General features: G+C 37.1%; 1 protein-coding gene across 2 annotated transcripts in view; it reads right to left on the bottom strand.

Annotated features, from left to right (window-relative positions):
* Window positions 1–12,942, bottom strand: part of WDR7 (WD repeat domain 7) — a 266,103-nt gene that overhangs the window by 159,917 nt on the left and 93,244 nt on the right. For both annotated transcript variants that reach the window (XM_040985029.1, XM_040985030.1), the window contains one exon: window positions 5,552–5,665. In XM_040985029.1, the coding sequence (XP_040840963.1) occupies window positions 5,552–5,665 (114 nt within the window). The remainder of the gene's footprint in view (window positions 1–5,551; window positions 5,666–12,942) is intronic.

The raw sequence follows: 12,942 nt of genomic DNA, 5'->3' as shown, positions 1-12,942 counted from the left end.
GTCTTTCCTTCTCTCTATAACTCTACTTTTCAAACAAATGAATAAAACTTTCAATTTTTTTAAAAATGAGATGTGATGTCCAGCAAATTACCTGACATTATGAGCGATATAGGTACAGTATAACAATATCTCTTATTTCAAATGAAAAACTTCTAGGTTTAATAAGTTTGACTGCAAATGAGAAGCAGATGGGGCCTGGGACAAGCATTGTGGTAACAGGCTAAACAACCATCTGCAATGCCAGCATCACACACAGGCATCAGTTCAAAGTCCTGGCTGCTTCCCTTCCAATCCAGCTGCCTCTACTGCACCTGGGACAGCAGTGGAGGTGGCGAGACTCCTTGGGTCCCTGAACCCACATGGGAGACCCAGATGAAGCTCTCACTCCTGGCATTAGCCTGGCCCAGCCCCACCTGTTGTGGTCATTTGAGGAGTGAACCAGCGGATGGAGGATCTCTCTATCTCTGCTCTCTCTCTGTGACTCAGTCCTTCAAATATAAGTAAAATATATTAAAAACATATGCACGCACACACATAAGCTCTAGAATTGGGTGGGACTACTGCTGTTCAGTGTCTATGACTTGATATGTGTATTTCCCTGTGAAACTTACACTCTGAGCTTGTCCCCACATCTACGTATCTGGAAAAAATACTAGTATCTACTGTAAAGTAATTTTGTATATAATATTGATATAAAGAAAGTTGACAGTTGATATTATTGTCCATTTTTCTTACCCATTTCTATTTTCTTTTCTTCCCACTGTATTTCTCATTCTTTAGCATGGTATATATTTGATTATATATTATTATCGTATTCTTTCTTTCACTGAAACATAACTCCAGGACTGCAAATATTGCTTTTCTTTTGTTTAGTCACTTATAATAAACAGTGTCTGGCACTAAAATTCTCTAAAATTATTTACAGAGTGATGAAGGGCCAAGAAGGTTGCTACATACTATTAATGAAAAAAACATACAATATTACTTTTAATCATCACAAGATCTTTTCATGTTAAGTAATATTATATTGATTCTTCCACCTGAGTAGTCAAATAATGTTTCACAATTGGTTATCAATCATGTAAGTTGCTGGAGAAAAAATATTAATTTTATTTGATTCTAAAATGAGAGCGTAAGAAAAATGTTCTCTAAGGTCTTGTATATAATAAGAAAAGGCCTTTGTTTCTATACAATCCTTAAATAAAGATACAATGATAGAAAACTGAGTATGAACTGCTACAAAATAGGATACCCTTTCATAGCCTTGAAATTTCAAATGACTAAAAGTCACAACTACAAAGAATGAGCTCTAGAATACGTATGTGAAGAACAGACCCAAGGGGTGGGGGAGCAGCCAGGCACGCAGGGGCTCTGTCAGCACCAACACACAGCAAGAGCAAAACGCACTCATTCTGAGCATCTACGAATCATGAAAAGGGAGAGTCTGATTTGTCCCTGAAGCAGTCATTAAACTGTTTCCAAATAAAATTTTATGAAAGCATATCAGGAAGTCAAACAAATCCAGTCAACACAACACATTCAGACCCATATATCACTGTAATCTTTGTTGTAAGTACTTGAATCTGTCCACTCTGTTGTTGATGTAGTCCCAAGCTGTCCTTCCTGACAATTTCAGTGACTCCCAACCCTTCAGCAGTGTTATGTGGTCAGTGTTTGTCCTTGCTGTATTGTTCGAGGGGCAAGACACTGAAGCACAACTCTCAGAACAACTCCTGACTGTGTCAGACAAACACATACAGCTCTGTGAATGTGGCCCTTCCAAAATTTGCTTTCTCCTACAACTAGGGAAACCCTGTTAGAAAAAGCAAGACTGAGAGCACATGCTGCTTCATCTACAAACAGCATGTCAGGATTTACCACGGAGAATGTTACATCAGGGAAAATGAACCAAGTCACATAAACGGTCTACTTGGAAAAAATGAGATCATAAAATCATCAACACATTTTTTAGTGATATTTGTCACATTGATTACTTAAGATCATCTGACATCATAATAAAAATAAGAATAGATGATTTACAAGTACTGCTTATAAATTATGTCTATATAACCCTGAATTTCTAATACTAAAAAATAAAAACACACATAAAAGCAATGATACAGGTAGACAGCAATATCCTTGTGACTCCAAAATTATAATCTAGAAGCGATCATAATGTCCCGTTCTTACTTTATATCTTTTTAAAATAGTTTTGACTTTAAATAAAAATATCACTGTTGTTAAAGCAGACTTTAAATATACAGAATGTCAGAAAACCTGAAGCAATTTCGTCAAAAAAGAGCACACATTTTCAATGCTTATGGCACAATATTTTTTAAGACTCGGAAAATGTTTCAATATTTTCTACCTAAAATAATATTAATTCATCAAAATGGCTAATATTCATACGCCTATGATATGCAATTTAAAGCATTTACTTAAAGGAAAGAATTTGCTAAACCTTGAAGTAGAAAGCTAAGTGAAACCGAATGTGCATGTTGACCAAGGCTCACTGGTATTGCTCTGTAGCACCGATCAATAGATATTAGCTTGAAAAAGAAAGATAAAGCAAGAAGCTGCAGCATATTTTTTAAATGACAGACTGAAGGTTTAAATTGTCCCAATCAAGACCCAATTTTTTCCTCCCAGTTTTTCCAGCTGTTCTCTTCCAGTGAGGACTCTCCGTTTCAAACAAATTTAATTAGTTCCAATTGATCAGAACTCACACTCGCACAGCTTTATCCACGCTTCTTTACTTTCATAAGGCACGCGCTAACAAAGACTGCGAGGTGCAGATTCAGACGTCAAGACCACATTCCTAATGCCTCGTTCATCCTCACTCTAATGAAACGAACTGTAGATGACTGCTTCACCTTCCACACAATCATCAAATGACACCTGACATTTTCATTGTTGTCTGGTGGGCCTGTTTCTTAGAATGAAGTCCTCGGTTATGCCAAGCATAAACTAACACAACTACGTACATAGGTGCCTATTTGTATGTCCCAAACCGGAAATCCTTCAAAACAAAGGCAAGCACCTGACACGACACAATTCAGTTATTTCATTAAGGGATATTACCACCATGATTTCTTTTAAATACATGAACAATTTAAAGCAGATTGTTTCAAAGGGAGTGGCTAAGCTGGCAAGCTTTCCTTCTGTAGAACTGCAGCTCTACAACACTGGTTTCCTCAACATAAGATTGTCATGCTTGAAACTGGTTGCTAGCAAAACATCTCCCATGGTTTTCAGAATGCAATTTATATAGGATCCTAGTCAATAGCAAGAAGTATGGTTTTCTTCTCAACTTTCACAAAAATCTATACCACAGCTTCATCAACTCACACCATCTATAGGCAGGCTGTAAGAGCTGCACACTACAGCATGCCAGTTGCTTTGACAACATGTAAAGGAAGCCTTTTTTAGTTATTCAAATTCTTTGGATAGTGAACATTCTTGCCTCTAGTACATTCGTGCCATGAAAGGAACAAAGCAATTAATGAAACCATTCATCACCTATGTTTAACCAAACTATTATAGATTAAAATATAGTACACACAGCATTAATTGACTCTATAACCTAGACTTGCAAGCTTAAGCTTCTTGATTCTTGTTATCGATAAAACATAATGTCAGTTGTGGGTTCTAATGCCATCTCATGAGTGTGATATTTCATAATTCGACTTTCATGAGTTCCAGGATTCTTGCTTTGACTTGGCCTGGATGCTGGCTGTGGCAGCCATGAATGAATCCGTGGATGGAAGCTATCTCCATCTCTCTCATTCCCTCTCTGTCCATGTCTCCCCCTTTCATTTTCTGCCTTTCAAAGGAAATAAAAATTAATAATTTTTTACATCGATGAACTAATAAGAAGACATAATAGTCACCATCATCACAACACCTTTACTCAAAACAAAATGCTCCCCAAGTTAGTCAGTGCTTGCTTTAATGGACAACGTCAGAGGTGTGCTGTTTTTGGCTTTGTTTTTTTCTATTTTTAAAATTTATTTTAGAAGACAAAACAATAGAAAGGGATGGACAGATTTTCCTACTTGCTGAATCATTCCCCAAATGTCGACAACAGCCAGGGCTGGGTTAGACCAGAACTTCATCTGGAATTCCCACAGGAGAGGCAGGGATTCAAGCGCTTGAAGGTCAGCTGGTGTCCCGCTGGGTGTGCCCAGCAGGAAGCCGGAACAGAAGCAGAACAGCCTGGACTCAGTGGCAGCTTGTTTTCACAGTGGCACAAGGCTCGCCCACTTAGGTTTCTTAAAGTTTTATTTACTTGGAGTCATAGAGATAGAGTGAGAGGGAGGAGAAAAAAAGAGGAGAGAGGTTCAGAGAGAACTCCCACCATCTGGTTCATGTCCCGAAAGCCTGCCATGGGCGGCTGCGTCAGAAAATGGAAGGCCAGGAACTGAATGTAAGCCCTAGTTAGCAGGAACCCAATGAGTTGAGTTTTCACCACTACTTCCCAGGGGTTGCATTAGGAAGAAGCTGGAATCAGGCACCAAAGCCAGGTATCATAAAGAAATGGACACTGCAATGTTTGAGAAACATCCACCCCTAAAAATTATTGAAAAACAAACTGACAAAAGCAGGTTTTATAAATGAGCAAGGACTTGGGTGGAGGGAGTGGAGGGGGCGGGCTTCCAGGTTGGCTTCTTTAATAAAGCATTGTTACTAAAATTAGTACTATTGCCTTATGATAATAACAGATTCTACAGACAGATTTAAAATTTCTAACTCTTTCTCAAAAGTAAACTTTTAACATATTTAATAGCACTATAAATATTAAAACTAAGTTTTTTCTCTCTCTGTACACTCAAGGAAATTAAGCTAAATGCATCTGAATGTTCTGTAACTAAAACTTGCTTAAATCAAAAATGAAATGCTAAATATTTATCATATTCTCTAAGATTATTTTATGCCTATGTGATAGAAAATGCAGATAATTATAAAGTAAGAGAAAGCATATCATTACAAAAATTAAAAGAAAAAAAAGCAAAGGAAGACAAGAGGGAAGTAAGAAGTGTGGGAAGTACCAACTCCTAAAATTGCATAAGTGAAATACAGGAGATCTGTTTAATACATACATAAAAAAAGAAACCCAAAAAAATTTTTCTCATTTCCGTAAAACAACTATGAAGAGTACCCGTAAGGTTGCTTATGCAGTCTGCACTGTACATACTACTATTACAGCTTTAGTATTCTTTAGCGTACATGTAACAACAACAAAAATCTTTCATAACCTAGTGGACACGCTCTGAGGCATTAGCAATGATCCCACCTTCTGAATTACAAAGTCCCCAGAAAGTCAAGCAACACAGTTAGCAGGTTCATTATTACTGTGAGCAAACATGAACCAAGTAAACACGTCATCTTTTCTCCCCAAGATCAAAAAGAACATGAATGATTCCCATAAAACAGAATCCACCATCAATGCAAGCTTCCATCCTTTCTTAGTCCCTTTATAAACAACTCAAACCCATTTTTGCAGTGCTGAACAACATCCCATTGAGATCATGTGAAAGATGGTTGCGCTTACCCGTGGTGATGTCATCGTCCACAAGGTCATGCTCTTCCTCTTGGACCTTGGCTTCAGGGCCTGAGGTGTCAGGGGCAGCAGGGAGTGTCTGCATGGCTTCTGCTGTGACCCCAGCTGTGACAAACAGAAATCATAAAGCTGTGATGAGAACCATGCAACCAGAGGTGCACCAAGACACTTGGGGATTTTTAGTTTATTTATAGGGTGCAAATACATCACACACAAAAACACAGTAAGTCCAAGCAGTGAAAAAGATATGAAGTGCTTCATATGTTCACATGTGTTACTACACATGAGTATAGTCTATATTTGCTTTTACCCTACCTCTTGGAAAAACAAATGCTTAAATTAACAGCATTTTTACTTGATCCCTTTTGATGTAGTCACTAATTGCTTTAGTTCAACTGGACATAAAGGGCTACAAAGTGGGGAGTCCTAGCAAGCGAATGACTATTTTAAAAACTTTTTAAAAACTTTAACCCTGGGCTGTTTACAAACTGAGGAATGAAAGGATGATGACAAAAGGTGGATTTTAGCCCTGGCTCTAAGGTTGAAATCTGAAACACATTGCTCAGAGAATACATGTCCTTGCACAAAAGAATTAGGCAGGAGATGAGAAAATTATCACAGTGAAAGGAACTGACAGGAGCAAGCAGGCAAATGGATCAGGGCAAGAGGGACAGGCAAAAGCTTCCATGCTAAAGCACCTGCGAACCTGTTAATTCATACAAATGTCTTTTCCTTGCTCATCCGTCTTTCTACTTTTGATCTATTTTGTTGTCAATTTGCATCTACCACATTATTTCTAATTTAGTTTTGGAGAACAGAGTATATCAATAATTTTGATATGATTATCAACAGGATTGCTCTCTCACAGTAGACAAAATTCTCACCACTAGAAATTTGTTTTAAAGTTGCATGTCTAAACAAATATAAATACATTAGAAACTGCCTATATTGGATCTATTCAAATATTTTAAAATATAAAAACTTGAATTATTCAAAGACTTATTTTCTTCCAATATACATTGACCTACTTCAATCTTACTATTTTGGGTTCACCAAAGCCATCAATAGAAGAACATATTTAGCCATTGTGAATGACCCATTCCCATGCTAAGTCTACCTTACTACCAGTAAACAGTTCCAAGCTCTAATGATTTGAATTTAGAGAATACAACATAATAATTTATTCAGAATTGCTTGGCTCAGCTCCGGCTCTTGCAGTCACTTGGGGAGAAAACCAATGCACTGGAAGATCTTTTTGTCTCTCCTAAAATCATCATAAAAAGGAAGATACAAGCTAAATCCCAATCCCTAAATCGATACTAATCAAATATATACTCAAAGGTCATTATTAATTTGTTGTTTGTTTTTAAAGACTTTTTTGATTCATTTATTTCTTTGTTTATTTTGAAAGGCGGTAACAGAGAGAGAAGAGGCACCGGACAGACATCCACTAGGTCACTACCCAAATGCACACAACACCCAGTGCCGAGCCACGTGGAAGACTAGGAGCTGGGAACTCCATCCAGGTACCCAGCCTGGGTGGCAGAGGCCTTATCATTTGGGCCCCTTAGGCTTCTTTCTCACCTCACATTAGCAGGCAACTGGATAAGAAGTGGAGCAGCCAGAAATTACAAAGGCTTCCTGAAGGGATGCTGGTGCTGCAGGCAGTAGCTTGACCTGCGGCACCACAAACATCAACACCGAGTATCATCATTTCTTAGCAGCAAATCAAAATATGAACCTTTGAAATCTCTCACCCCTGGCTTTACATTTGATAATACTGGAACTGAACAGAAGAGACAGGTGTTTGTTGAGTCAAGAAAGTTACCACTCGGGATGTGCCATCCTCTGTCAGTCACTGAGCTCAAGTCATGCAATTCCACTACCAGTTCCAGCTTTCTCTTAAGGTACACTGTTGGGGGGCAGTGGGAGGTGGCTGTCAAATACGGAGACCTGTGCTGATTTCCCAGAGCCTGTCTTCAGCCTGGTTCAGTTCAAGCTATTGGAGGCATTTGGAGGTGGGAGATCTGTCCATCTCTCCTACTTTTTAGGTAAAAAAAAATGAATGAAGTAAGTTTTTAAAAGACCAGAGAAACAAAGATAGAAAAAAAGTTTGATAGTAATAATATTATTACTATTTTCTTTTCTGTAAAATTAAGAGATTCAATGAATATAAAGCTGTGGCTCACACTGGGACAAGTTCACACATCCACATGCATTAATTAACTTAATAAGAAAGGCTACAGTAACTGTTCAACTAGCAGATAACAGATTCAGGAACCAGGATGAAGATGCATATCTTGGGTGTTCAAACTCCCACTATCTTCTGCCTCTTTTCAAGGCACTGAGTTCCTGGGGGCAGATGGGAGTTATCAGAGAACATCACAGAAAACTGGGAATTTCTGGAGTCAGCACTGTGAAGCCCTCCCTGAAGCACCTCTGTTGTGCTGAGAGATGTTTTGACTCAGTGCACAAAGTGGCTCAGGACTGAGCTTAAGCAACACGTACATATATTTCAAAGCATCTAAGGTTAGAACAAGATATGCTGAAACTGGTTTTTTCATGACATCCTCTAAAATAAAGGTTATGAAATCCTGGGCAGAAAAAAGAAAACTTAGAAAACTTCAGATCAATATGTCTCCTACGTATAATGTCAAAAATCCTTAACAAAACATAAACAACTAGAATACAACAATATATACATATATATATATATATGAAAATTGTATATATGTGATCATACCAAGCATTTGAAAAATTAAATGTCCATTCATGATTCATACTTCCACTCTTATAATAAATAGCACTGCAAGTTTTAACCTATTCAACAAAGCAGCAATAACAAAAAAAAAGGAGGATAGTACATATAGTTTGGAAAGAATAATGTGATTTGTTCCTATATGACTGGCTAATTTTAGGTGTGTGAGAGAGACAGATTGATTTCCATAGGAAACTCGAATGGGAGGCCGTGGAAGATCTACCAGAAAATAAGGATACCGACCATCAGCGGGGAGTCCAGGTAGAACAAAAAGTCAAAGAAAAGATGAATTTGTCTTTTCTCTCTCTCCCTCTCTCTTTCTCTCTCTTCCTCTCTAGGAATCCTTTTGTTCTCTGCCCTCGGATACCAGTGTTTTGGGTTCTTAAGGCTTCGGACTTTGGACGTGCCCTGCAGCCCTGTGTGTTCCCAGGCCTTCTACCTGTGCAATTAGGCCATCAGCATCTCTTTTTCTGAGACTTTGAGACATGGACTGAGTCTTGCTCCTCGCATCCCTAGCTCTCTACCTCACAGATGGTATGGCAGTGAACTTCTCAGCCCCCATGATGGGGTGAGCCGGTTCTGCCAAAACATTCCCTCTCACCTCTGCCCTAAGTGAAATATTTAGATGTAAAAGCAAAAGTCCACAAGACTTGTATTCCAAAAACTAAGGTCACTAACGAAAGTAACCAAAAAAGGCAGAAACAAATGAGATGAAGAGAAATATCACCATCAACATGGTAAAGAAGTCCATTTCCCGTGAAATGATACACAGGTTAAAGGCAATTTGTTCTGTAAATACATTCGAAGTTATCCTAAAATCATATGCAAAGACAGAAACTGTCATAAAACAATTTTGAAAAAGAATGAAGATTTTTAAAAAAGGATCAGCTTACCCCATTTTAAAGCAAAGTCAGTAAATCACATGGGATTGGCAGAGACTAACGTAACAAAAGAGAAAAACCCAAAAATGGACTTATAGGTGCAAAAAATGCTTCATGAGGAAACTTAGCAAAGGCTGGTCACCGTTAGGATACTAAAGAACCTTGATCTAATGTTCCACATTACATAAAAAATCCACTCAAAATGGATCATGGACTAAGCTGTAAAACATAAAATCATAAAACTTACAGAAAATAAGGTTAGAAGAAAATCTTTGAAATCAAGTTTAGACTGATGCCAAGACACAGTTTCATAAAAGGAAAAATCTGTGCAGTGAACATCATTAAAACACCTTATGAAGGGGAGGGAGAGACATACAACACACTGGGAGGAAACGTTCACAAACCACATGCCTGGCAATGGAGCAGAAGGCCAGCTCTACATGGAGCTCTCACAACTCAACAGTAAACAACTGGGTAGTTAAACACACTAAACAGTTATGTAGTCATCCTAGGTAGTTACCAGTTACCACAAACTGCACAAGAGTGTTCACAGCAGAAACAGTCATAAAAGCTCAGGAATGACATGATTTGACTGTGTCACCTGAGGAATAGATAAACTATAACATACTGATACAACATCCTACGTCAATACAACGAAATAAAATTCTAATATATGCTGCAAGATTGAAGATGTTATGCTATACAAAAGAAGCCAGTGACAAAAGACAATATAGCATTGTATGCTTCCATTTGTATGAAATTTCAACAACAGACAAATCTGTCTGGACAGAAAGCAGAGGGGCAGGTTTGCTGAGGGCTAAGAGGAATGGGAAGCGTGGAATGGGATGATGCTAATGAGTATCAAGAAATGACTGTGGGAAATGAAATGTTCCAGCATTGATTGTGGAGATGGTTGTAAAACTTTGTGAATATGCTTTAAGGCAAAGAACAGTATCCTTTCAAGAGTGAATAAACTGGTAAGATAATCACTTTTCAATAAAGCTACTTCAAAGAAGTACTGGTTTCCTAATATTTCAGATCAACTGCCGCATCCTTGTAACCTCTGTGTACCCTTTTGGTACCGCTTCAGTCACATACCCAGAAACAAAACAGGTGAAGGAGGCACAGGGAACATGCGTGCAGAAAGCAACAGAATTCCCAATGGGAATGTCTTGTATTAGGAAGGCAGGATGTTCTATTTTTAATTTTTAAAAAGTTAAACTACACTCTTAATTTCAATCTACAATCATAACTACTCAGAAATCTGAGTGAATATATATTCATAACTAATATTTTGAGACATGAGCAAATATCCTGACTCCCATTAAGAACGATGTTGTGATGGTAACAAACTACCTCAGAATCTTTTTTCAGGAAAATGATAAAAAGGGAGAAATATTGAAAATGAGAGAGATCAAATTGGCATGTCCTAGTTCAAGTGCTCTAGTTCATTTACAACAATCTTATCAATTTGTTTTGTGGAAATGTTGAGTGCTTATCTTTTTAAATTTTGTACCATACAATCATACAAAAGAGCCTTAGAAACCATCCTTTAATACTTGCAAACACAGTAGCTATTATTTCCAAAAGAAAGCATAAATTTTTTTTAATTTCCAGCCATAACTTGGCTGTTTATAATCTTCACAGTATTTAGTTAAATATTCTTTTATTACATGTGATGAAAGGAAGTAAGCACAACAAACATAAAAGACAGACTGGAGGGAAAAAGTAAACTCAGCAGTTGCCAGCTAAGGACTGATAAAGTAAAATTTTTTGAATGACTGAAATAACTGGCACTTTGATTATGGATGTGGGTACGATTATCTACATTTATTCAAAAACCACAAAACTACATATCAGAAAAGATTAATTCTATGAATTATAAACCACACCTATGTAAGCCTAACCATCAAAAAAGAGACAACAGAACACACCGCATCTCTGTCATAAAAGAAAATTGAAGATCATGAAAAAATACAATTTCCTTTTCATTAAAATAGAGACAAGAAAAAAAAAATATACTTTTTTCTGATATAAAATGTCTGAGCTTTGCAAAGCATGAAAACCAAGTCCTAACTATCTAGAAAAAAAAAATTTTAAAGAGGCTACTTTTTAAAACTTTTAGGTAGAAACCTGACTTTAATGAATACTGACAATCAAAATTATAAATGTCAATAATGAGGGGACACTTTAGCATTTCTTATGCATCTGATATAAGTGAGTTTATCTGGCAAATTACACCAATAAATCTTAGAAGATATATTATTTACTTTCAAAGTAGCCCCAAATACGTAACAGTACTGAACATCTCACAAAGGTTCAATAAATATAGTCTGAAGAGAACTGAATACCTTCAAACTCATGACACATCCACAGTATATAAATGTACTAGAAAATAATAGTATACTTAACAGCAACACCAATAGGGCATTCTGGAGAAAGAGATACAGTAAAAAGATATAAAGAGAGTAAAAAGATAAAACAAAGATGAAACATAACAGAAACATGTGAGACACTTTAGCATCATAGTAAGTCCCAAAATTCAGATTTCATAAAGTTTTAAAACATGAACCTACATTATGTCAAATAGAAAAGCTCTATAAATAGGTGCTACACACTTAAACAACAGATTGACAGAATTATAATTCCTTATGAAGGACTATACTATTGCAACAATACGGGAAAAATCAGTCAAGGGGTGGGAACTGGCGGGGAGGGATTGTGGCAGAATTCCCACAGATGCCACAGAATTGTGGCATAAATTCAAAATTCAAAATGAAAATCAAAAAAACTACGAGCTACACTGCTAATTGGGGGGAAATGAAGACAGAACGGAGCAGAAAACTGGTTTAAACGTAGACACAACAGCAAAATGGGGGGGGAGGGGAACTGTGCACAGCAGCAAAAGAAAGAAATGGAGGTCAAGAAAAAGGATGACAATTCACCACCAAAATTTGCAAATTTTTAGAGCACTTTTCATTGTGAGATTTCTATATACACACCCGTCCCCAATCATATGCAATTTTTGGCAATCACTTAAAAAATCATTTTAATGTGTAAATAACGAGAAGAAGTTTTCAAAATCAACAAAATAAGTTTCTACTCAACGATCCCTACCCATAAAATCGGCTTGATTATTCTACAAGTGATGTTTCCTAAGCTGATAAATTGCAAACCCTTTTTGCCAACTGGCTAACAAAATCCGAGCAACAATACATAGTGCGAGTTCAGAAGACTACAGTGTCACATGATTAACCTGAAAATCAGGAATACTAAATTCAAATACACCAACATTTAAAATAAGAGTACAGCATGCTAATCCTTTTTAAAATATGCAACCACTTCAGGTCATTATTATCTTATTACTTCATTGAAGATTAGATGGAACTGATACACAATATTATGAGGATTAAGAATGTACATGCTAGATTACTTATAAATATTAATAAAATAATATTTTCCCTTCTTAGCGTAATCTACATTTCCACTGACATTGGAAAAATGAATCTGAAAGAACAGCAGGTACTGTTGTTTCATCAGGTTTTTACAACTGTGCTTTTTCAGTGGGCCAATTAAAGTAGACTGGAGGCAGTCATTTGAATGGAACATTTACTTTGAATGAAGTCAAATTTAGCAATAAGGAAGGGAGTGTGCGGGTATCTGTAGTCGCTTTTCAGGCAGGAGCCTTGAATTTATTGGAAGCAGACCTCCGCAGTGACTGACCAACCCTGCCCCACACTCCC

Source organism: Ochotona curzoniae, unplaced genomic scaffold, assembly GCF_017591425.1.
Source record: "Ochotona curzoniae isolate NIBS_2020 unplaced genomic scaffold, NIBS_Ocur_1.0 contig_43, whole genome shotgun sequence".
Classification (NCBI taxonomy): domain Eukaryota; kingdom Metazoa; phylum Chordata; class Mammalia; order Lagomorpha; family Ochotonidae; genus Ochotona; species Ochotona curzoniae.
Note: the sequence above shows the minus strand (reverse complement) of the source record. Positions and strands in the feature narration are given on the sequence as shown.